Source organism: Corvus cornix, chromosome 4 (assembly GCF_000738735.6).
Source record: "Corvus cornix cornix isolate S_Up_H32 chromosome 4, ASM73873v5, whole genome shotgun sequence".
NCBI lineage: Eukaryota > Metazoa > Chordata > Aves > Passeriformes > Corvidae > Corvus > Corvus cornix.
Genome location: NC_046334.1, coordinates 24,813,219 through 24,839,800, shown reverse-complemented (window position 1 = coordinate 24,839,800; position 26,582 = coordinate 24,813,219). Strand labels below are relative to the sequence as shown.

Sequence of the window (26,582 nt, the reverse complement as noted above, 5' to 3'; positions counted from 1 at the left end):
AGTGAAACACAGCAGTCCATGATACACAGACCAGGAAAGATGATCTCATATTTTGTGGATATAAAAGAAAAAAGAGATACCATGGTAAACAGCATACATTTTTCTTACCCAGAATGAGAGACTTGAAACAGAAAATCATTTATCATCAGCCTGAGCCTTTAGTGCACAAATGCAGCAACTTAATACTTTGGAAAAAAATTAGAGATCCTAACCTTCTTCTAGGTTATGGTTTAGAAACTATGTTCCTTAAATGAATGTTTGCACTGGTGTGTCAGCAAGCAGGAGTGTCAGGGAGCTGGAGCAGAGAGCTGGAGTGCTGTAGAAACTCGACTTCAGTGGGATACAGTTTCCTACCTACTTATGTTAACAATGATGAAAGAATAGCTTTTGCTTAGAGACACTGACCAGTTAATTTTAGTGTATTAAAGTTTTAAATAAAGATTTGTATCCTTAGATCTGATGAAAACATTGAAGCTAGTATACTTTATTAAATACAGAATATAATATACTTTATTAAATACAAAATATTTTCCCTCTGTCATGAATAAACATACAGATAGGATCTATACAGATACATGTACATTCTTATATATTACTGTACATATGTTTATATTTCTCAGCTCTAATTCTTCTATGATACTTGTGTCATGCTGTAACATGTTCAAGTTTCTATAGTGTAACATTAGATAAAACCCCCCAAATTTTATTAGGAAAGTTGTACATGTCAACTGTTTTCCCTTCTCTACAGACTTCAGCATGTTTTCCTAATTGAAAAGTTGTGCATTTATGTGAATTACTGCTCATTCTTCTGAAAGATGTCCCCAACACCCTCTCACTTCTGCCTTCTGTCAAAACCTTCTGCAGTTATATAAAGGCTTAAAGGACGCAGCATTCAGTTCAGGAACAGGCACCTGACAAACTCTTTTCTATCTCTGCCACTAATTCTACCACACTTTTCATTTGCAGCCCTCAAGTACAGCCTGTCAGCAGAGGGACCTTCCTTGCTTCCTCTAGCTGGACACTGCAAAAATAAAGGTCCAGATGATCGCCTCACAGGCTGGCTTGTCTCAGACTCTCCAGGTCTGTTGCACAGTAAACTCTGGTGCCTGACACAAATTTCATCCTCCCATGATACTGTAGTTGGAGTTTCTTCACAGACTAAACCCAAATTCAAGGCTCCAAGTGCTAAAAGCCCAGAGCACTAACAATGAACACCACTACCCCAATCTAAAGGCATGAAGAAATTCAGTCTTTTTCTCATAAAATCAGAGTGTGCCACTTTTGAATTGGCAATTCTGTTGCATTCTGCCGGTAATGCAGTTCCCATCTCTCCTGCTGCCATCTGTTATTTTACCTCTTACGTGGGCCACTGAAGCTGCTCTGGCTGGGCATCTTTTCAGCTTCTTTAAAGTTTCTGTTAGCAGTAGATTCTTTCTCTTTGGATGCCAATACTGTCACTGTGATGCCACTACTGCTGGGAAAAATGCCTGACCTACCACAAGGGAACAGCCAGAGCCAGACCTGGAGCTTATGAAAGCCCTGTATTCACTTATCTGCAGTATCTGTGCTACAGACTGGTTTATTCCAGATAAAAATCTGGATTTACTGGATCTTTGCAAAAAGCTAATGTGCAGAATCCCTTAACTGGGAACTTCTATGGTAATGCAATGCACTGCAACACTGCACTGTGTGGGTACTGCTGTAGTCTGCCTGAAAGAACCACAAAGGTCCTAGGAACACAACCAGACTCCAGGGACTCTGCAAGAGCAGACTGCAGGCCTCAGGGTGCTTCTGAAAGCTCCAGTCCCCCTCCTGCCCCCTCTCCTTCTTGACCAATCTCCTCCTCCTCCCAAATGACAGAAGATGAGCTTAGCAAAAACCTGTAGGAATACTGCCCTACCCAGAAGTTCAGCACTCCAGAGGTGACTCAGTATAAACACGAGTCTCACAGATGTGGCAAAAAGGTCACTACTGTCATTAGGGTCCACTGGAAGAGATCAAGGGTGCATTACCTGCAGACTGTATATAATCAAAGGATGGGTGCCATTAAAGTCCCTGGCTTCTCTTCAGACTCTTCAGTGGAAAACACAGTTCTATCCACGTATTTATGGAGGAGCAGCCCAGTGACAGAAGGCTAGAAACAAATAAAAGAATAAAATCCAGGTCCAGTACAATCATCTTTTGAGGAAGAAAGAGAACTAAAAGGAAGACGCAGAACCGGCAGAGACCTGCTAAAAAACCCCAGTGTGTACCAGGGCTACCACGAGCAAGATGCATGAAAGGCAACTGGAAGTTGAGCCATGCAAGGTAAAATACCAGGCAATATACTCAAACCTGATCCTGCAATAAAATTACTTCATCACCTAGAAGCTGTTTTAGATCTGCAAGGACTCCTCCCAATGGATCAAATCTGACCATTCAGATGATTTGGCTGTACACAAATCCAGCACAACTGCTGGTGAACCTTCACCATTATTCTCAAGGTTAGCAAATACTTCTTGACACTGTCAGTAGACCATATGCAACATAAATACTGTACATTTTGCAAGCCTCCCTCTACTTTTGTTTATTGATATGAACTAAGATAATGACAGTAATTACGTACTGTTCTAACAAATGTATCTTAGCTTTTTGCTTTCTAGCACCTGCTTATGCCTGTCATAAACTTTGCAAAAGGTCTGAATTGGGAATTCACAGAGTAGAGTTCAGACTAACAATAAAGAACAGAACCGTATTGAACATTGAGACAGAACAGATACCATTCTGATTTTCCTTGCACATACATACCAGCAACAAATTTCATCTCAACAGCACTCTGGTAATAGAAACCATTATGGCCCAAACAAACTGCTCTAAATCCTCAGTGGCTCTCACTAAAATGCAAAAACACAAGCAAGAAACATCAGGAAACTAAAGAAATTCATCTGTTTGCCTGACTTGTGGTTTTCTCTTCTGAGGAGATGCCCCAGTGTTCCATGAAATCAGAATTAAGGACTATCTCAGAGATTTATGAAGAGGACAGAAGTCTAGTGAAAAAGACAAGTCCACTTCTCAAATGCTTCTTTTACTTCTGAAGGAGGCTGCCAGTCTAAACAGGAGCAAGATTTTCATTTGAGAAAATATATCAATAAATTAAAGACTATGGGGTTTTTTTTACTTCTTTGTTGGTGATGCTGGTGTTGCTTTCTTTTGTTGAAAAGAAAAAATATTTGAGGAGCACATCTGAACTGATTATGCAAATTCAAATAAGAAAACAAAACCACAAGTAACAGCTTAGTTTAGACAGCAAGCAAACAAGGGATTTGAAGATCTCTAAAAACACATAGTCTTGCCATTGCTTCCAAAATAGTGAGGCAAATAGCCAAAAAAACAAAAGGAAAATAAAAGAAGGCATTTTAGTAATTTACTACAGCAGCTACATCATTAGTAGTGATGAAAATGTGTTTGGGGAGGATTTACTTGATCATAAAAAGCAACCACAGAAGTCTTTAAATTACGTTCTGAAAAAATAATTTTCTGTTTCTAAGGCTGCGTTATAAGCATGCCACTGTTCTGTCCTTGCAGTTCTGATGTAAGATTTTCTGTGCACATGCCTTTAAAACTGCTGCTTCCTGTATTCCTATAATGGCAGGAAATCTATGGAATGTATATGAAGACCTAAAGTGGAATTAACAGCTACATTCTTACTTGGTCCTAGATCATTTTACACTATATGGATTCCAGTTTAATTCTTCTGTACCACCACCTGGTTGACCATTTTTTGCCCCATGAAATCTTGCTTCTGCTAGATGCAGTTTTAATTTAAGAGCTATATTTATATTTCATAATGTAACATAATCTTATTTTCGCTGTATCTTGTATCTTAATGTATGAAAATGACATTCTCCTTCCATACTTCTTAGCCTTTTGTCTTCAACCACCACAAGAGAGCCAACATCTCCTTGCCCATCATCCCCATCCCACTGCCTCCTCAAATAATTTCTTCAAGACTTAACTCCTCAATAGTGTGGTCTAATAAAAAATAACCATTCTTCTACGTATCGGATGAAAAAAATGCCAGAGTCTAGCCTTATGTATCCTGGACATACATTTTCACCAAAAAGGTATGAAATAACATGGAATTTAGCAAAACTAAGTTAAATACAGAATTAGAACAATTATTACATTCTCTAAAGCAATGAAAATGAGCAACAGGTTTATTTAAATTGCAGAGATAAAATAAATTAAAAAGAAAGAATGTAACACCTATAAAGAATGTAACACCTATAAAGGATTCCGTGAAAATCAACTAGTAACAAAAGAGTGACTGGTTATTGACAGAACTTTGTTCTTCTGGAAGGCAATAATCTGCTCAGTAATTACTAGAATATGTGACTTTGCCAGGTGGCCTCCAGGGAGGACTCACTTCATTCCCATGGACAGCCTGAAACTTCTTTTGGATCTTCTCAAGGTGTTCTCTCCTAATTTTGTTTTCCTGAGAATAAAAAAGATGTGTCAAAAAGAGCCCAAACCAAAACCACAACACTCCCCCTGCCCCCCAAACAACAACTCCACTAACAGGAAAGTCACAATTATTATTATGCCTTTCTTGTGTAAAGTGAAAAGTAAACATGCAATAGAAATTTGCCTTTTGGAGCTCGGTGCATCCCTTTTAGAAGTTCAGTCACAGACATTGCACAGTGCAACACAAGAGGCTGCACATTGGGTGTCATTTACAATTTTGGTGACTGTCTCAAGGATGGCAGGGTTTGTGTACTGTCTAAACAAAAAGCCCAACACAAGGCCTAGTGGATTAGGCACTGTATTGGTCTTGTATGTAATTAGTCTCATATTAATTACTTCTTAAGAACGTCCTTTAGAGGATACCTAAATCACAATGCAAAATATGTTGTTCTTGTTTATATAATGAGAAGATTGATGCATCATTGTAACTTTCTATACTTATTAAATCACACTTCCTATGTACTAGAACAAACTGGTAATAAATAATTTAATTTTAAACAAATATCTATCTAACTTATAAGCACTGCAAGATTCTAATTCTATTTTCTATTCTTTCAAACAGCAATGGGCCAACTAGGATGATGAGGGATAAGAAGATACTTGCAACACTCTTTTTGTGTCTCATTAACTAATGATTTTCAAGAGACCTGTCATTCAAAAGTTAAGTTGTAATTATTTATAATTATTTTTTACTTTTTAATCAGTTCTATTCTACAGGAAATAAGCATTCTTCTTTGCAAGGATGCCTGCCATTTCACCCTCAGGAGGACCAGCATCTAAAGGTGCATCTGCACTAGCAATTTAGTACACTGGTGAGCTCTCTATGGGTGCAAATTTTCTTTGTAATCATACTTGCAGGTTTGTGGTGCATACTCGTGCACATTTCTTACTGACTTAAAAGTAGTTTTTCTCTTGGTGGAACCAAGGTTGACATTATAGACCAGAGTATAATTTACTGTTACTTTCATATAACCCATGATCCTATCCCTCTGTATATCCACAAATTCCCAAGATGCTGGGAGTGTCTGCCTGCTACTCATATGTGAGCAGAGGAATAGTGAGGTAACTGTGGCTGAGGGAATAGACTGGGAAATGGGTGTGGAAGCATTACTGTAAAAAAGGGAGTTTGAGTGGAAGTTTCCTCCTGTTTTACGCATACACAGCAGTCAAACTACTAATGTGTCCAAAAACCTTAAAAACCAAAGCAACACACTGAAATATCAACCCTATCAATATGATTGTAATCTGTGCCCTTTAGCTTGTTGTCAACAAAAATCTGAAGAACCAATTCAGTTAGGAACATCTGGTCTAGCTAAACAAACACACAATAATTTCATGTTGTTACTAGTAAGGCTGATTAAAAGTAAAGCAAGGTTTGCATGGAGAAGGAATGCCCTTTGCTAAAATAAGCAATACAAAAGTTCATCACAGTCTAATAAAAAATATCATCTCTTTGTACAAACTGTATCTTTCTGGATCACATGGAGCAATTGAAGCAAACTAGGCTTGCAGCACTGTGACATTCTGACTCCCCTCATCCTTCACTTTTGCCTTCTTTCTCCTTCCATAGAGATCTTCCTCAGATGAACACAACTAGTGGCTTTGGGTCTTTAGAACAAATTCAAGATATTCTAAAATTCTTGAAGGGAACTGTTTAGTAACCCTAAGAGGAAAGGAGTCCGCATTATCACTGATATTTTTCAAAAAAGACATCAAGATATGTCAAGCAGTACAGATGAGCTTGGGAAGAATACGCTCTAATGGAATACATATATGATACATGCTCCTGTATCTATAATCACAGAATTATATTGTACACCATCAGGACAGGTAAGTGAAAACTCATTAAAAGTAAGACTTATTGCAGCAGCATTAGCAAGTATCAGAGAATTGTATGCTACAAAGAAATGTGCATATTTTACATTTATCAAGCACTCTCTAGTGAATACATGTTGCACAACAGATTTATGTGTGAAAAAACTAAACCAAAAATAAAGCATACCAGGAAGGGAACAAAAGTTGCTTAGGATTTTTTAACTGTGCTTCAGTTTTGAATGTTTGGCTTTGAAGATCCAACTTTCATTAATAAATCCCAGTGAAAAGAAAGAGTCTTGAGTTAATTTAACTGTTTTTTAAAAGATTGAAGTGGAAGTGAAGACCTACTGGCCTCCTCCCTGTCTCAACACACACAAGCTTTTTATGTTCTAGTCCTAAATACAGTTCAAATTCTCATGAGACATAACTGATATAAATATTCCATGGAATAATAAGGAAAATGTTATTTGCACTAATTGAAGAAGAGTAACAGAAACAGTCAAAGACTAAATCAATAATTGTAGCTTGTCTTACACTAGACCAGCTCAGCTGCATGGCTTGATTTCTGTGGAAGTTTCCTACTCAATAGCTTAGTAAGATTATTACATTTTTTACTTATAAAATTCTGAGAAGAGCAGTATGACTGCAGTATACGTTAGCAGTATGACTGCCACACAGAAATTGAATTTTATATATTGAAGAAGACTTACAACATTTAAGAGGAGTAACAATAGCAGCCTTATTTTTAAAATATTGCAAGGACAGGACATAAAAATTTCAATATAGAAAGTATTTTCAGAGAGATCATATTAACCTACATGAAATTAATAACCAACATCAGCTATTTCTAACCCAGAAAAGCAACAAATCAATGAGACTTATCCAGTACATCCTTTCTTGATGTTTTTAAACAGCTTTAGATTACCAAAAATAGATATTGCACATGCTGAAATTCAAGGTAAAATGTCAAACTTCTTGTAGGGCTTTTAACATTACTTTGCTGGTCTTTGAGAACTGTTTGAGAGCAGCCTTACTTCTCATCGGCTCACGGTAGGTTGATGTTTACCTCAGAAAATGGACAACATAACTTATCTGGGATACTCACTTCTATCCACAGTAAACAGGTACCAAGATTAAGATCTCAGAAATAATGGAAACTAAACTGAGCTGTCATTATAAACTTTCTACGTGATTCTTCTCCCCATTCCGCTCAGAATAGGATGTTACTGACAAGTGTCAGACACTGGTATTATGCAGTAAGTAAAAAATGATCATTTATCAAGCTAGATTGGCTTCAAGAGTTCTTGGTGAGCAGCAAGAAGTAAATGATAGGAAAGAAACAAAATAATCAGAAGCTTGAATTTCCAGGCAACACTAAAGCATCTCATCTGAAGATTATCCTTTTTATGTTAGTACTGTACAAGTGTCAATAGCCTTTTCCAGGGCATTTATTTTCAGGCTTAAAAATTAATCTTCTCTATGCACTTATGTTATCAAACATTCACACAATGACCTCTAAAAGCAGAAGCAACAGAATTTCCATTAACACAAGAGCAGAATGTTTCTTCTGTTTTAGAAGAACTACAAGGAGATTTTTATGTGTTTTATCCATGCATTATGGTCAACACCTGGTTCAGGAAAGCTGAGGATGAATTTACACATTTATTTCTGCTGAATGTTAATGAAAACATACTAGAATACTTTCCACTATATTACTCCTATTTTATTTCCCTTCAAAACAAAATCCTGTTAGTTGAAAGAATACCCTTAAAAGGCTTCCAAATTCTGCCCTCAGATCTGATGCCTATCTACCTGCAGGCAGATGTCATCTTAGTTCCCTTGGTAATACAATGACAACTTTTCAGTGTTCCCTGAAGTTCACTACTGGTTTGTATTTTTTCTCTAACTGTACAGAGTGAGACAATATTCTGGCCAAAAATGATGACAGAGCCATTTCCCAATATGCTTTTTCAAATAAAGGTGTGTAAGCCGCAAAAAGACAGCACAAATTCTGAAAGTAAAAATGTGAAGACTGGGCATGAGACACGGCAGTCAACACTTGCACACAGACACTGAAAATGAGATCATTTTAGAGGTACCTTTGCCAACCAGTTCAGTACCTATCCCATCCTACACTTGCTTATCTCTCATGTAGGCACATGTATATCCAGTTAGATCTGGTCATTCCTCCAACTACTAAAATTTATATTAATAATCCCAGTGAAGTGATGACCCCAGGAATTTACACACAATTTGAACAGGGGAGCCTGTGCTAGGCAGCATCTTTCACTCCCAAAGCATAGGGGTACTTTTTTACCTTTATACAGAGTCCAGGACAGCAAGGAAGACAAATGTACAGTGAGAAGTAACATTCATGCTTAGGTACAACTAAGCTGATTAGGATAGCTGCAGTAAGCAGAGCATACCAGGGCAGTGCATTAGTTACTGCTCAAAGCATAATACTCCCTACCATGGCAATCAGGAATATTGACCGAGCAAGAAATAACCTAAGATCAGATATTAATCATTTGCTAAACTGAGCTGAAAATCACTTGACAATGGGGACCAGAGAAAACAGCTCTTACCAATGGTTACAGAAATGAGAGGTATTCCAACAGGGGACCAGGTCAAACATCTTCAAAGATCTAAACCTAAGACTAAAAAAGTTTGGAAACAGAGAGAAGGGAAAACATGCAGACTCTTGCTGTTTTGTGCAACTGCATATTTCTGAGTTAGCCAAGTAAAGGATGATTGTCCTTTCTAAACCTGTCCCACACCTGTACAGCTGCCTGACTCAATTCTCATCTATCTGCCTCTCCCTCCCACAAAAAAAAAAAAAAAAAGAAGCTATTGACAGAAAAAAGGAATTCCTGTAAGGACCTTAATCCAGCTGAGTTGCAAGATCCCATTCTTATAAATGGCAAAAGAGACCATATGTACAAGACGTGTAGGAATCACAAGGAAGAGAGACAGCAGGTTTCTAACCAAAAAAACCTTGACAATCAGTATGAAGAAAGACTGTGCCACAAGGTGGGGAATTAAAACAGGTTCTTTAACTGGCAAGTCACATACCTGTAAGAAAACAATATGTGCTAAGAATACTAGTGATCTCTCTTCTAGTTTGTCTTTCTGCAGCAAGGAAAAAACTCTGCCCTACTGTTGGAACTAGAGTACTGAATTAATTTACTGCTTACAACTGCGACACTGCTGTGAGAAAAATATAACTGGGAGCATCAGAGTTCCACCCTTTCTCGCAAATGGAAATCATCTTGAACCTCATTACAAGTGCTTTTATCAGTTGTAAGGTATCCAAGTCTCCCTTTTCAATACTTCCTTGAACGTACACGCACTGACTGTTGCAGCTGGCAACGCTGTTTGGCTTTGCAGGTTTTGTGCTCTGGCTAATTGGCCCTTCAGAGATGGTTGCTCCTGATATGGAGTGGCAAAAAATGAAGACTAACTGAAATTGAAAAATCTATGGCATGTAGGTAGAGAGAATATATTTTCCATGTATGCCAGTTATCAAGTGCACTGTGCTTTAGCAACGTTTTGCTCCCAGATTCTGGGGGACAAGTGATGTAATGTTGCCACCATCTGGCCTCTCTCATAACAGCACAACACCTCACGAGAATTACAATACTCAAGTGCTCACGCTCATTACACACAACATTAAACTTTTTGGTTTTGACAAAATGCAAAAAAAAAACCAAACAACCAAACATACCAGCCATCTTTCATACTCCTCCATAGCCTTTTCACTTTTTTCTTCCTTCTTTTCCTGCTGCATTTGTCGCTTTCTTCTCTCCAGGAATTTTTCTACTTTCTTCTTATTTATATATTCTTCCTTCTTTTTATTCCTGCATAGTGAGAGGGAAGAACAAGGGGTCATCATGTAACGGACTAAATACTGCATCTGCGACCAATTAAGTAAATTGAGTGAAAAAATATATTTTACACTTTTAATAAAAGATTGAGAATATGTATTTAAAAACTTCTATGTCCATTTTTATATATATCACCAAGGTATAAATGAATCTATTTATCCATTATGGCATCACCTTCTCTGTACTTCTTTCTCCCTTACTTATTATCATAAAAAAAAAAAAACTTCTGAACTTCTGTAGGTAACTGTGAGTTGCACATTGTCTGTGAAAACTCTTGGCTTGTAAAAATAATATAGAATTTCTCCAGCAGATACATCTCATTTCCTTCTTCCTACATCTGCATTCATACATTGTATTCCACAAAACTTTAAAGATTTATCCTCCTTCCTATGGCTTAGTAATGAAGCGTGAGAATAACCACATAAGACACAATACTACTCAATGAATTTTCTCAGCTGCAGTATCTCTGCCTGGGCTTAGTTAGTGTCCTTTTGGTGAGGAAAGCAACTAAATAAATAAACTGAAGGGAGCTGCACAGCTTGTTTTCACTCTTATACTTGTTCTCCATTGGGAATGAAGAGTCTGATCCCAAGCATTCCATTGTCTTCCAATTACAAGCACATCAAGCATTCACAGAAGAGCAATTACACTTATAAGCAACACTTTGGAAGCTATGATATAGCAAACACAGTGGAGTAGTACCATTTTTCAATTGCTGATACACTGACTCTCCTCTTCTCTGCAACTAGGTCCTCTTCTATCTTCTTCCTCATTCTTTCAGACTGTTTTTCCTTCCTGCTTTGCTCTCTTAAAAATTCCACTTTTCTTTCTTTCCATTTTTTGAATGCCTAAAGACAACCATACATCCATGAGAAATCCAACACCTCACCTTTCTGTCAATACTCCACTAGTCTATTCTACATTATTATTTTTTATAATTTCTACACATTCTAATTTTGGAATATTTGTTTGTAGCATTGCTCAGAAGTACTTATCACTATACCTAAAAAGAATGTTATTATTCCAGTAGATAATAGTTGATTGTTAGCGTATTTAGATGAAGTTAATTTTATGTATGGTTAATAGGCTCCAATTAGAGAAGCCTGTTTGTCTGCAAATGTAAACATTACATATTTCTGACAGAAAAGAACCTAGTAAGAGCTTCCTTCAAAAACTCTTCAAAATCCATCTCTTTCTGGATTAATCAAAATTGTTTTTTACCATCTCCTGAATCACATTCGAATACACATTTAGGTACATATTTCACATCACCGCTTGTGCTGCTTCTGTTTTTTCCTTATTCTGTTCTGCTGGTGTCTTTTCCTCAAGTTCACCAAGCTTCTTTTTTTCACTTAACTTCTTTGCTTCTTTCTCCTTCTTTTTTTTCCAGGCTTCAAAACATGCAATTGATTCTTCTCTTTTAAGTGCTTCTTTCTAGATTGGAAATAAATTAATTTCAGTATAAAATTCGAAGTGAAATAGTATGCTTTAAACATTGCTAAATGGAGTAATAAAGAAATAGACATTGATTTGCTGACAACATTGCAAGTATTACAATTAAATATATACAGTGTTTTTTTCTATGCCCATTTTTAATTTAATTGAATGAGATGAACCACTCCTGCAAAATACGTGTAGAAGGATATGAAATACATGTTAAGTGCTTAGAAGTGAAACATATTAAATACCTAAAAGCCAAATCAAAGGATGTGAATGATACTATTCAAAATACAATCCTCTGTAGGTAAGCAAATCTTGAGGCAGGGAGTAAATGCCTCATGTTCTCATGCACAAAACAAAGCTTAGCACCTTAAGAGCTGAGCATCCCAAAGTCTTTGTAAACAAACTTGAAAATTAATCTAGGAAGCACATTTCTAACACCTTATGCAAACGTGTAGGGAAGCACTGGACAGACACTGTTGACCACAACCACAACAAGCAGGACATGCCGTTTCCTGTCTCACACCACCTCGTGCTATTGGGAGGAAACCAGATACCTTACAACAGCAGAGTGATGCACTTAGGCAGGAAGCACACTTCAAAGAACCACATTTTGTCAACTTCTTTTTAAACAACAATGTAAACAAACCTTTTCAGTATTGTTCCTTAGAATTTCAGCTTTCTCCTTTTCAGTTCTCTTTAATTCCAGTAGAAGGAGCTTTTTCTTTTCCAACCAGTTCTGTAAGAATCATTAAAATATTTTTAAAGTCCTTTTAAGGTGTAAGTAAAGAGCAGCACCAATATAATGACCATGAAAATTACTCTTAGTTTGTCCATGTGCTAGTTAAATAAGCATCCCATGTGGAAGACTTAGCTGTTATCACACGAACATTGTGATCAAAAAAATCTATGGCTCTAAAATCACAGCTACAAAATCTAAAAAAAGCTTCAAGATCTTTTAAAAAGCATCTTCCTAGAAACACCAAAAAATTTCAAGCATTAATCAAAATGAAATAGAAGAATGGAATAAAGATTCTTATCATGTGGTATATAGGAATATTATTTACATTTGTTGTCTCTCTTGCAAATACCTGTAATTAAAGAGAATAAAATCCTACTGGGAGAAGTGAGGCAGCCATAAAAGGTTATGAGCCATCTGCAGAATCAGACTTAAATTTTCAAGAATTAGCTGTGTATTTGGTACACAGCTCAAAGAAAAAAATCCTAAATGAAGACTATTTTACTTTTAAAAACTATAGAGACAATATAAATATTGATTTGAGAGTCTAAAATTTATTCTAGGGCCATAAAAAGTATTAAGAACACATACCAATATCAACAGTGTCTGTTAACGAGCGCTGTTCTCAAAGAGATTAGCAAAAATCTGCTGAAACCCAGAAAATAATTGTTGTGAGATTCCACAAGGAATTTACATAGATTATTCTTCTGGAAAGAGTATAGGATTTGTTATCACTTTTCCTGAATGCCATTTGAATAGAACATATCAGGAAACAAACCCAACCTAAAGTACACACTTACCTACATTAAGGATAAAGTAGAAATAATGGAAAATGTGTGCCTGAAAATAGTCTGACACAACTAATTATGAACCACATAAAAATATTATGTCCCTTTCATTGAGCTTTTTGTTCATAATATGAGGAAAAGGCATAACCAACAGAATAAAAGGATTACTAAACCTGTAAGCCAATGAAAGGAATGTAGTAAAAAATACTGATTTCAAGAAAATATGAGGTGTTGACCCCTCTATCAGGACCTTCATATTTTTGTTTGTTGGTTTGTTCATTTTAAAAATCTACCTGAAAAACAGCTGCCCTTAAATCATCTACTTTGTTCAATTCTGGACTTTTCTTCAGCATGCATTTATCCTCCAACACCTTTAATGATCCCAGATACTGAGATGAAACAGGTGAAGTTGATGGAACAGCTTTCCCCTTTTTCTTTAAATGCACAAAAGATGTAGACCTAGGAAAATACCAGGACACAAACACATTAATGACCTTTCCATTTATTGTAGCTGATACCAAGTAGTGTTCCTCTTGTTTCAGTGCATACCAAAAGTTACTGTGATTCTTTTTTTAGATGTGCTTAGCTGGGGACTGGGGAAAAGAAAAGGAGAAGGAACTTACCTCTTGTAAGTTTATGAAGTACTTACACTTTCAGCTAAAAAACAGCTTAGAGCCTGTAAAGACCCCAGTAACACACTCATCACAGACACTGGCAAAAGGTCTGGGAGTCTGATCTGACATAAACCTGAGCAAGGGTCATAACAACATGCCACATGCACTAAACTGTTTTCCACAGATGCTCAGAGGCTGTCAGCAGTGAAGACAATGCTGACAGAAAATGAGAGTGGAGCAGCATCGTCAGGGCATCTTAAACAGCTCAGACCAACACCTGGCATCCTTCTCTTACCTGTCAGATAAAGAAGCATTTGGGTTTTGTAGAACTCTCTCCTTTGTTTCACTTAGTTTCTAAGAAACACAGAGGAAAAGTAAAGTTACAGAGTTTCTCAAGCAACAGATCAGGATGAAACAGGTTTTTACAAGCTAACAAGGACACTGAGAATTGGACCCTTATGGATCCCTTCCAAGTCAAGATATTCCATGGTCTCATGATGTTACAAAAATAGGCAAGAAAGACACCCTGATAAAGAGAGGGTATAGTACAGGGTAAGAAAGTAAGGAGAGAACAAAGCAAAACGAAACAAAAAAGACCCAAAACCAATCAACCAATCAAACTTTCATAATGCCTGTATCATTTTGGAATGGCACCTTTATTTGTATTATGTAAAAACATAGTCAACAGTTTAGAAATAATAAGAAGTCAAAACAACCCAGCTGTGTTATTCTATAAATGCTTTTAAGTCTTTTGAATACTTAGCTTTAATAATTACATGTATCTACATATTTTCTTTTTAGGATAAAGCATAGAGTGCTTTGCATCTTATCCATTATTCAGGTCACACCATGGATTCCATCCTCTGCCAACACACACTGCTCACTGCTGTTCAGCTATCCTCACAACAGAGATTTGACTTTTTCACTTTGAGAAAGGTACTTTCTTAAGGCTGCAAAACACATTTCAGTACCTTTATCTGATTTAAATAATTTGTGGAAAAGGTATTCCTTAAATCTTTCCTAAAGCTATACAGAATTTGTAAGATCCTCAGCTCTAGAAACCAGATATTAAATTGTCAGCTTTACAGACAGTGTTCTACACACTTAAGGTACCAACTTTACAAAACCTTCCATTGTGCCTCTAGGACATTGTTCCAACAATGGTAAACTGTGTATGAGCAATACCTTGACAGAGCTCTTTGACATGTTCTTTGCCTTCCCATGCTCAGATTGATCATTCACTGATACCTCCTGCATTGTATCAGTTACTATTTGCCCTTCCACTATTTTCATCATTCCATCTGAACTGTCAGATGTTGGCTGCTCTAATTCCTTTGTTTTCTCATAGACTGTGGTCCTCATTTGCTCTGTCACAGAAGAGGATTTCCTACCACTGTCCTCCAGTTTCAAGTCGCTGGTGCTGACAGTCTTCTGATCCTGATCTAAAGGGAGAAAAAAGATTGAGAGGACACATTAACAAGAACTTCATTGTTTCTGAGTACTGTTATTTCTGTACAGAATGCATTTCTAGAAAAACCATCAATCTATGAAAGTTGTTACTAAATTTTATATGGTATAATGTATTTTCTGTATGTCCCCTTCTAAGAACTATATACTAGTAAGAACAGTATTCACTTGTATTTGCATGTCAGACTGGAGTAGTAACTGCAGCTTTAACTAATGTTAGAGAATGTGGCAGCAAGAGAAAGGCAAAATTTTCCATCTGCCTTTCATGGCTGTAGTACAGAAACCAAAAGCAAGAGTCAGTGCAATCACAGCAAGAGCTCTTCTGACATCCAGCAAACTTCTAATGAAGTCTACAAGTGAACACTTTGGGTAACAAATACTGCTTTCATTGTGTGGTGTTTTTCAGGGGTGTGTGACACGAGGGAATAACTGAAAAATTCTGCAGTGGGAATTTAAAGAAAACACCACCTCAATCTGAATGTATGCCTAAGTGGTGAAATTGTTACTTATGGAACACTTTATTAATAAGACTTAAAAACCATTTTTATCAGATTTCAACTGCCAGTAATGCAGAGACCTAAATTTGTAAAACAATTCAGACAGAAGCCAAAAAATACCCCATTAAAACCAAATTATAAGTCTTCCACATATTTCCGATGAAATTCTTCAGAAAAACAGAATTTTTGGATGACAAATTAACTGCAAATTACCTGAAGAAAGGAACATTAATGCCCATAATCTAAGAAATTTAACCTAGATTTACAGGGATGAAGATGGTGACAAGAATTCTGAATTTATAACCAATACTGCAGTCTGTCACTGAAGAAAAGGAGTAGTTCAGCTTCTTTTCCGCTAGTCTAAAACTACACAGGCACACCAGCCAGGAAAGAGAGTTGTCTGCACATTCAAGAGAATGTGCAAAGTCTGCACTTTGGTGCCATCAAGTGGAAAGAAAAAACGAAGCCGATACCTTTAATCATGCTCTCCCAATCTCAAAGTTATCATATTCCATCACAGGTAATGACCGGCCATAAACTTATCTGAACATCAAACAGGACAAACTCCTCTCATATTAGGAATTAGATAAAAATACAAAGTCTTTTGGCACATATAGTCAATTAACAGAATTCCAAATTCTGCTTTGCATATTAAAAATGAATTAGCTATTCTGATACTGAAATACAAGTTTGGGGGGTTTATGTGTTTGACTATACCTCCAAAGTGTGTCAGTATCTTCGAAGTAAAAGCTCATTTGAAGTTTCACTTGAAATAATGAGACATCTACCACTCACAAATGGTTTGGCTACAGCTGATTTTCTGACATTCTGTTACATTACAGCTTCACCTGGTCATAGAAAAGGAGTTTAATGGCCCTTCCATTAAAGGGTGCATGGATGCTGTGGACACGATGTCAACACAGCCTTCTGTGCCGTGCACACACTGAGGAGGCATCTTAGCAGCCCTCTCACACCTTCCATTCACATGCACTGATGGAGAGCTGGACTTTAAGGACCTAAACAGCTGGTTGTCATCTTCTGAAAGGAAAAGGCAAACAGGAACCTCCTACTCTTGGCCCACACTGGTTCAGTTTACCCCCTGGCAGACAGAGTTTGTGTATTTTTAGAAGCAGATGATTGTTAACACAGAAAATAACCCTAATTAAAATGCTTTAAAATATTGTAACATGGCTAAGCAGCAACAACATTCAAACACTTTCTTTTCACCTGATGCTGAAGCCTTTCCTTTTTTGTGCATCCGAGGCTTTGCTTTTGGTTGGTTTTCCTCTTGATTTTCTTTTTTATGTAGCTCATTAATAGGCAAGTCATCGCTTTCACTATTATCATGCAATACATCTTCAGCAGCCAAATGCTCTTCATTATATTTTCTGTTATTATCCTCATGTTGGCCTTCCAAACATCCTTCTTCACCATCTTTTCTGTCATTCTGTATGTTTTCACCTTCTAAAACCATTATTTGCTGAAGCCTCTTTTCATGACAGGATAAATTCAAGTCATCAGCAGCTTCATTTTCTGAATCTACTGCTTTTTGGGAAGCATCATCATTCAAGAGAGGACTCCCAGCAACAGATTTCTCAGTGCTTGTAGAATCTGAATTACTTTCAGCAAGTTCTTTCCTAATACCTGCAAAGAGCATATTACCAAGTTGCATTTGATACAAGTGGAAAAAAAAACGGGACACAGAAGCAGTATCACCTACAACCTAACACTATTTTTCATAAAACATCCTCCTTAGTTTCTGAGCATTTCTCTTTCTGTGCCTCCGATCTCTGCAAAGCCACCAAACTACGGCCTTATTCTACTTCCTTTCCTGTCATCTGTTTTCATGGACCCAATCAAAAAAAAAAATTCACTCATTAATTCTCTTCTGCCATGCAATTTAGAGCCCTTCTAAAAAAAAATGTCTCAGTGCCACAGGAAGTGGAAGCAAGTCAACAACAACAAAGCTGGGCAGGTTTGGTATTAGAATCCATCCTCCCTTCCCTTCACTTCTGCCCCATTTAAACTCTACTAGAAGATACTCAAAGGAAGTATCTTCTACAATGCTAAGGTTCACATGCTTAACATAAATATTTATCTTCCTCTAGCCTATTATTGCTAATTGACCTAATTTCAGAGTTCAAATGTTTGAGAAAGGTGACAAAGGAATGTCATGATAGTAAAGTAATGCATTTACTGCTGGAGAGCTTTTTTCCCTAAATCTTGTCAACAAATGGAAATCAAAGCATCCCACAAACTGTTAAAAGATGTTTCAGGTGTGAATGAAAAACAGGCCACAGAGGAAGTCCTTTTAAAAATACATGATCATATTAAACACTCCTATTTTCCTTAGCATTTAGTGCTATACCAGCAGGAAGACAAGTCATTAGGCCAATCTTGTAATTTGGCCAAACATAAACATTAGCAAACATAAAATGCATCCTGCTCCAAGAAAAACAGCCAGATCAAACCTATTCCTGGTTTACATACACTGCTGGGCAAGCACACTCTGCAGCATGTCCTGCAGCCCTTATTCACTGATTGTCCAGACTGGGAAACCAGGACGAAAAAACCATTGGCTTTCTCTCTGCCCATGTCCATTTTCATTTACAGTACTGTGCACTCCTGTCTCGTCCCAGTGTCAAGTAACCAACATGGCTAAGGAGGAGAACTGGGCACCACAATTGTAAGAACCAGTACAGACTATGTGTGGTCTAACAGCTTGGCACCTCCACTGATTTCATTGGGAATTCTGCTGCTAATTTGGCAGAGGAGGACTCAGTGATTTAGAAGTTGTTAAAATATGAAATCTTGGAACACTAAGTCATATTGACACATAAGGTTTCTCTACAATCTAGTAATGAGTTAAGAAAGGGAAGAACACAAGGAAAAATATTTAATTTTGTTTTACCATTTAACATGCCATCTTCATCACTTTCAAAGTCATCTGAATATTCATCTGTTTCCTTGCTTGTTGCATAATCCAAAATTGCTTCCTGTAGCTCATCCTGAAATGGCTTCACAAATAACTTTTACATAAAAGAGAAGATTCATTTGTTCAAGTTCAGCACTAATTCTCCCCTCCCACGCATACATAAACAAAACTAAGCAACAGAGGTAGGCCCATTTAATTGACAATTACTGGGAAGCATAGTGCTTCCATTCTAGCTCCATTCCCCTAACACATCTGCATCAAAAAAGTCGCCAAATCTCCACGTATTTATTTATATTTTTTCTTCATAAGGAACATATCTTGAAAATCCCTCTTCCATTTTTTGGCACTTATGGTGTATCATCATGTGACACTTCTCCTCTTTTGTATGTTTCTACTGGCAAGAGCACAAGAGTCTGTGAGAGCAGGTGAGCACGGACGAGCTCTTCACTGCCACAGGACAGGAGCCTGAAGCAGGTGGCAGGTCCAAACCAGTGAAGAACTTCATATATTTCGGACTCTGCTACAGGACATCATGGACACACCACATTTACATGATTCTGAAGAGCACTCGGCTTATTTACAGATTGCAAGTACATTAAGAAATGCACCAGTATCTCCAGATTCCAGGCCTTGACCCACAAACCACGAGGAGCAGTGGTTTGTCCGGGCCTTGGGCGCTTCCCGAGGCACCTGCTGGCGGCCAGGCTGCTCCTTCAGCCCGGCTGTCAGGAACGGGGCAGCCGGGCTGCTCCCAGCCTGTGCTCCCAGGAGAGCAGCTCCGGCTGTCCTCACGGAGGGCAGCCTGCTTGCCCGCTTTCATTTTGAAAGCAACGCGGATTTCTGTGGGTGTGTTGCCCGTAACAGCGAATTACCGTATTCCCAGGGGCAGAAACCTGCTCGCAGGCCCTGCTCCCCAGCGCCGGCTTTACCCTGCCCCTGCCCGTCCCGTCCCGTCCCTGCCCGGGCCGCCGCCGCTCACCTGCCGCCCGCCGTCGGCGGCGCCTCCCCGCGACATGGTGGAGGTGTCTCGTTGCGGCCTCGCAGCACCCTCGGCCGCCGCCAAGCCCCGGGAAAGAGCCTCGGGAAAAACGCCCCGGCGGAGAAGGCCGGGAAAGAGCCCCGGGCCGGGCCCGGCCGCGCCGCCCGTCGCCCGGCAACGGCCGCGCCGGCGATGGCCTTCCTTAGTCGGGAATCGCCGCGTGTCGCTGCAGCGCCGCCTCCTCAGCCGGGCCAAAGCCGCTCTGGCAGGATTTATTATCGATGCCCATACTCTCCCGGGATTTATTATCGATGCCCCTATCCTGCAAATAACCCTGTTCCCACAAGCGGCGCATCCATACATTAATGACACTCCTACCAGGGCTGAAACACATTCGTCGACCCCACTCTTGCAGTTAGGTAAGTGTCCAAAACCTTCCCACTTGGGATGTGAGCACTTTCCATAAGAAACATACTCGTTTTAGTCCTTTCTGGAACAAAGATCTCACAGCACTTGTATGTTAACTTAAATTACATTTTAGACATGAAGAAATTACAGTGACATAGAAGTAAATCGCCTGGTGCTTGCACCTCCTAATGCTCCAATTTTTATTTCCCCAAAGGCTGGTTGTGCAATCCACCTGGTGAGCACCAGACCCCTGGCAACCAGACACTTTGCTAAGCAGCACACGTCCCTGCAGAGCTGGCTGTCCTAGAGGTCATCTGTCCACTGTATGGGCCACAATGAATCCCAGGGTGCTCTGGGAATACCAACCTCTTGCATCAAAGAAAAGCTGTCCAGGACCATTTACCGGTAAAGACATTTCTATTCTTCCTCCAGTTTAAATGCTTCTGATCACTCCTTTTCTAAAATAAGACTAGAGCCCCAGTTGTCTTAGTGATAACAAAGAACTTCTGACATGTTCTCTATACTGGTGTTATATTTATATATATTAATCTTCCCCAATATGCATTGCATTTTTGTAAGTTGTGCAGAAGAAAATCTCTCTGACAGAAACAGGGAGAGAGTATGTAGGACAGAGCCCAGAGCCTTAGGACTTGTCTTCCTCTTGTTTATTTATGTAGAGTTATATTTTAAAAGCAGTGCAGTTATGCAAAGGCCACAACACACCTGGGGGGAAAGAGGCCCTGAGTTCTAACAAGTAACCTTGGATTTAAACTAACAATTATTTGCCAGTGATTAATTGATATTTAGGTGTAATCTGTAAGCAGCTCCTTGCTTTGTTTACCCATATTTATTTATGCTTGATCTGCTGAATAATCATGGCATTTGTTGAGAGTTATGCTTGATGTGCAATTTTTTTCCTGTATTCAGTTCACATGTGAAGGTCTTAAATTTGAATCTGTGCTATTCCATCTCTCTGTGAAGGTGAAAGGTGAAACTGGACATGCTTGTTAAGAATATAGAAAAGAATAAAGAAGAAATGCATATATTCTTTCTGTCATAATGTTAGCAATTGCTATTGAGGGCTGAATTATATCCCTGTTACGAACCACTGAGATGCACATTTTATTAAATTCCAAAAGGTGGCAGCAAAATATTCTAAAATTGAAAAATTGGTCCTTTTTTCCAAATGTCTGCTTTATCCTGGTTTCTTTTATGTTACTGCCAATGTTTATGGCATTTTTTGAGAGACACTGTATTCATTTAGCCTTGCATACACAGTAGAGAAGGAAGACTCGGCTTAAATTACTGTGTTATTTACATGAGTCAGACAATGGGTCCTCATATCACCTGTATTATTAAATATTCAATGCACTGAGTTGGCTGGATGCAGGGAAAAAAATATCAATATTGTCAGCACTGAAGAACTCAAAATGTGTGAAGATGTTTTTGTCAAAACACATGAACATCAGGTCTGCATCTTCTAGTCTTACCTGAGGCAAAAATCCCATCAAGACCCACTGAGGTGGATGGGACTTAAGCCTAAATATGAATCTAGTGTGCTGGGTATAAAAGACTTACTTTAAAAAAACCACAAACCACACAACAAAGAAAAAACCAACAAAAACCCATAAACAAATAAAACACAAAAAAGCCCCAACCAACGAAAAAACCCCCAAAAAACAAAACCCCAAACATGGAGGTTTATTGAGGGCAAAACTCAGAAGATTTTATGGTATGAAAATGAGCATTAACACCTGCTTTTTAATTAGTAACTGACTAATACATCACAAGTGTAAATTGTACAAGGAAATGTATGTTTGAAGGTGAAGTTGCTCTTCCTCTCTTGAGCAGACATGGAGCATTGAGAATAAGGCTCTCAATGATCCCAGCAATTATATTCATTTGGATAAAATAAACTTAGAGGTAACATTTTATTCTGCTGACCGAATGTGTGTGAGTCTCTGCCATGCCCAGAACCTTTAAAAAAGCACTTTTTAAAACAAGCATCATGATGCAGTGTGATTACCATCTGCAGCAATGATGTTATATTCAGAAAGCAGTCAAGTATGATGAGATTTTTGGATGGCTAGCTTATATGCCTATAAACAACTTCCATAAGTGGTTTATTTTATCAATGTGTCTAGAGTTTTTAAGACAGGATTTGGGATTTCTTCTGAACAAATAACACATATATTAAAAATTCTAAAATCATATATAATAAGTCACCTTAAGTCAAAATATATAAAACCCCTTACTGGAGGGAAATGTTGTTCTGCTTGCTTTGGTACTCCTTCCCAAGTCAAAAGTTACACTTAAAAGGGAATTTAATGCCATGGCAAATTCTCTTAAGGTGGTGTATATTCCTGTAAGAAGTGATGTTTGCATTGGTTGCCAGGGTCTTGGCTCATAAATGACTATTCCTGTTCTTGACATCAATGGGCGTTAGACATCCAGTTCTTGGACCTTGCACATGTATTGGTTTAGCAGAGTAACAAGTAGCTTCAATTCTAAACAACAGCGAGCTCTTCTATCTAGGGATCACCATCACAGACATGCTTAAGTACAAACATTAAAAATTATTATTCTCACATTTTCCTCCCAGTTCCTATGCAATAGTCTGTTACAATGTACCGTGTTTTGCAGGGCTATGCCTGTGCTGCCAAAATATACTGTTCTTCTTATGCTTGTCTTTAAATAGAACCAGAAATACAATCAACTTTGAGCATCAGATGGAAATCCCTGTTGTCATCAAATTCAACTCTCACTTTTACATCTTGATCTGATTTGTAAGTAGTTAGAGAAGATGCTGTGAGGGTAAAAAGGTGTGGAAACTTCACTTAGTAGATTGTTCTTCTCAGGCATATTGCCAGGAAAGTTGAATTTGATAAAATTAATACATACAAAAACATAGATATGGAAGGAACAGACTGCAAAACTGGAGCCAAAGAAAGAAGAAACTAGGATGAATAAATTCACAACTACATCACTTACATGGCAGTTTAGGAATACATGTGTTCTTGACTGGTTAATTTATTCCTGAGCATTAGACTTAGAAGTAGCAGATGGAGGTAGATATCCCAAAAGAAAAAAAAAAATATCCTTGACTTTTTGAAGTTATTTTAGGCTTTGTTTTTTTTAAGATGCCTTTTTTTGTAAATAGTACTTGATGTGATTTTAAGGAAAAGCATTGGAACACAGAGGAATGAGATACAGCTGTCTCGGTGTTGTGCTTGGTTATAGTAACAAGCAATGAACTTTTCAAACAGACAAAGCTTGTTTGTGTTGGTGGCAGCAGATTAGACTTCCTATAAGGGGAGTCAGAAAATGCAAACGTGAAAATGTCAAGTGGAGTCATTTTGTGTGCAAATTACTCAAGCTACTGCTGTTGCTTGTATATGGATACATTCTTTTTAAGTCTTGCAGCTGTGAGCTCCAGTTAAATAAATACCTTTCAGAGAAACCTCACAGACCTGCAATTGCTTAAAAAACATCTCTCACTCTCTAAATATCTCTATGTCTAATGTTGTATTAACACTGTCAGGAGAAGCCAACAGCTGTTAAGTGCTGAATGGTAACTCACTTCAATGCTATGGCAAGTTTCAGAGAGAGAGGAGCCATGCTTGTCAGATTATCACGTGCACATTTGAGAAGTGTCAGGGCTCTAAGCTGCTTGCATCTGAAAGATCGTCAGAGAGCCAGACAGAGGGCCTTGGGTTAAAGACTTGAACAATGTCCCGCAAACTTCCAGCCTCAAGGGACAAGAAGTCTGACATCATAAAAATTAATCAGAGAAAATGGATGCAGTAAAAGGTCAAATTAAATTGCTTTGTGGTTAGAAAGATTGACTGGCTAATTCTCACTGACAATAGTAATGTCTCCCCCTGCTCTTTACATCTATATTCCTCCCTTGTCTCCTTTTAATTTTTAGTGCTATTCTAGTAACCCTATGGCAGGAACATTTAAAGGAGAATAGAGCTGCCAGGTCTGATTTTGCTACCATTATCCTAAAGAAGATAAAACTTTACAGTGCAAGAAGCTTCAGCAAGTAAAGATGAATGATTACCTTACTCTAGTGTAGCAAAACAAAGGCCCTTTGGAAGCACACTGAATGTATCATTTAATCTTTTTAGATTCATAACTGACCATATAAGATAGTATCTTTTTATATCTTTTGAATGTATTGATTTGTCTATCAGTATACCTGTAAGAACCTTCTATATCCGAGCACTTCCTACTCTTTAAGGGAATTATCAGCTTTCCCTGCTAGACTGCTGAGACAGAATAATTATTCCCACTTTGTATATGTAGAGAGAAGTCTCAGGAACTGTGCTAGTGGCACAAAAGCATGCAAAAATTCTATGGCAGTGTAACTGTGGAGGATTTCTATCCTGCCTGTTTTGCACTAGCTTATACCCTTAACTAGTGAAGAAAATTCAGACATCAGATGAGAGCTTGTACCCATTAGAGGCAGCAGTGCAGAAGAAGCAGAATAAGAACATCTGTGGTATTTCAGTGCTTGATAAAAGGTTTAAGCATTTGCTAACAGCTGCCCTTTGTGGTTTTCTTTTTTTAGAAAAAGAGCTGTTGGAGAGCAATTTTGTTTCAGCTTACACTAGAGACAAGGTATGATTCTAAGATAATATAGCAGAGAAAGCTATAACATCAGACCCACTCCTGAACAAATATATAGACAAGTGTAGCATCTAGTTGGGCAATTTCTGTTTTTTCTTTAGCTCGTGAATGGGTAGGTCACTATTATCTAGTAGATTGGAGCCCTGGTTTTCTTTAGCTTCAGATGCACTGTACTCAGCTGCTCCTTTTAGAGAGTGGTGTTAAGGGAGCACACTTACATTCCCTTTTCCCCTTTCTAGGCCATCCAACACATCCACTGCTCATGGCCAGGGCTGCAGGTTTAGCTCTACACTGGTAACACCAGAGAAAACTGCAAAATACAAGCTCCAGATTTTGTGCAGTTCCTATGGAGACCATGATACATTAGGATATTTTTATTGTGGATTAAAGATTATATTGGCTTTGCCATTATTAATATTTCTCTGTGCTTTTATGTCATCTCTGCAAGGGCTATGGAAAGAACATTTCATTCAGACTTGGTAATGGAAAGGGTTGATTAATCCCAGCACTTGGAAACAAATAATCCAAGTTAGTAATCTGGAACATTAAATCAAATTCTGTATTTGCAAAGGAAGCTTAACAGTTCATCTTTTCTTGTTCTCCATGTTTCCTTCCTTCCGTCTTGTGACTTACATTATAGCCCCTGCAATTGATTTGAAGTTTTGCAGCTGCTAAGATGACTTGGCTTCAGTTTAACAGCAAATGTCATCAACCCAAATCTGGGTTTCAAGTGATCTTTCTTTCCATTTCCCATTTCTTTTCAAATTGATTAGTCGCCAGTTTAGGGGATTTTCTAAAGCTACCCTGAGACTGGTTCTCTGTGCCAGGGCTCTTCAGCCTGTTTTGTCAGAGGAAAATCCTGAACAAAAGCTAATAGGCATGCCAGAAACATGTGAAGGGTGGGAGAGGGTTTGAGTGTCAAAACTCTGTCTTGAGGGGCCCTTGTATAGTGCAGGACAGAGTCAGAGAGAAAGAGGCATCGTCTTGGTGCAGAAAGCAGCTGGGCTGGACATGGTGGGGAGGAGACAGTGCAGTGGGATGAAAAGGGATAACTGAGCTTTTTGTATCAGAGTATTTTTAACTGTGTACTCTTCAGGAATGGTGCCTCCTCTAAGTACATTTTGTGCACACATAGTGTGAAATTGCATTTTCAATTACATAGGTCCACCCAGGCTCTTTGGGGAAGTGGAAAGGAGAGCTGTTCGACTTCAGGACTGTAGGATCATGCTAACAGCTGAGCTGTTTCCTTTCCCAAACTAAACTCACCCATAGTGCTGAGGTATCACCACCAATACCTCATGCCATGAAGATATGTTCTAAATGTCTGAGGTGCATGCAAACCCAACATACTGAAGCACTGGAGTCAATGATTAATACTTGAAAATTTTATTTTAAAACTGATTCTGGAAGACCATTTGTAACATGAACTTTCATCACCTATTTTAATTTCTTTCTTAGTTTCAATGCTTGAACCTTTAAATGGACAGTGGCTGATGCTGAATCATAGAATCATGGAATGGTTTGGGTTGGAAGGGACCTTAAAGATCATCTTGTTCCAATACCCTGTCTGTGGGCAAGGACATCTTCCACTAGACCAGGTAACTCAGAGCCCCATCCAACCCAGCCTTAAACACTTCTGGGGATGGGGCATCCGCAACTTCTCTGGGTAACCCTTTTCTGAAGTTAAAATTTACTGTTTAAATCACAGTGTTTAAAAACTACTTGCAGCCTCACAAGCAGCCCACAGGTATGTGCGCACCTGTTTATACTGCAATATCTACCTAAGCACCTGAGGGCCTACCTGTCTTCTTAGTCACTGACTATCTGTGTTGAAGACAGGAATACTTCATGAGATGAACCAGCATGATCCTTTTCATCTAT

The 26,582-nt window shown here is 38.3% G+C and overlaps 1 protein-coding gene and 1 long non-coding RNA gene across 2 annotated transcripts; one reads left to right on the top strand and one right to left on the bottom strand.

Annotated features, from left to right (window-relative positions):
- Positions 1-455: 455 nt before the first annotated feature.
- MAP9 (microtubule associated protein 9) lies at positions 456-20,292 on the bottom strand. Its single transcript, XM_039551254.1, has 11 exons — positions 19,662-20,292; positions 18,659-18,776; positions 16,975-17,391; positions 14,969-15,225; positions 14,079-14,137; positions 13,463-13,628; positions 12,292-12,381; positions 11,475-11,636; positions 10,905-11,050; positions 10,043-10,175; positions 456-4,474 (listed from the first exon to the last, which is right to left on the bottom strand). Exons 1-11 carry the CDS (start codon positions 20,022-20,024, stop codon positions 4,352-4,354), a joined length of 2,034 nt encoding a protein of 677 aa, XP_039407188.1. The 5' UTR covers positions 20,025-20,292; the 3' UTR covers positions 456-4,351.
- Positions 19,991-26,260, top strand: LOC120409925. The gene is made up of 3 exons (XR_005601800.1): positions 19,991-20,080; positions 20,284-20,474; positions 26,160-26,260. It is a non-coding gene; the product is annotated as an uncharacterized LOC120409925 (long non-coding RNA).
- The last annotated feature ends 322 nt before the right edge of the window (positions 26,261-26,582 follow it).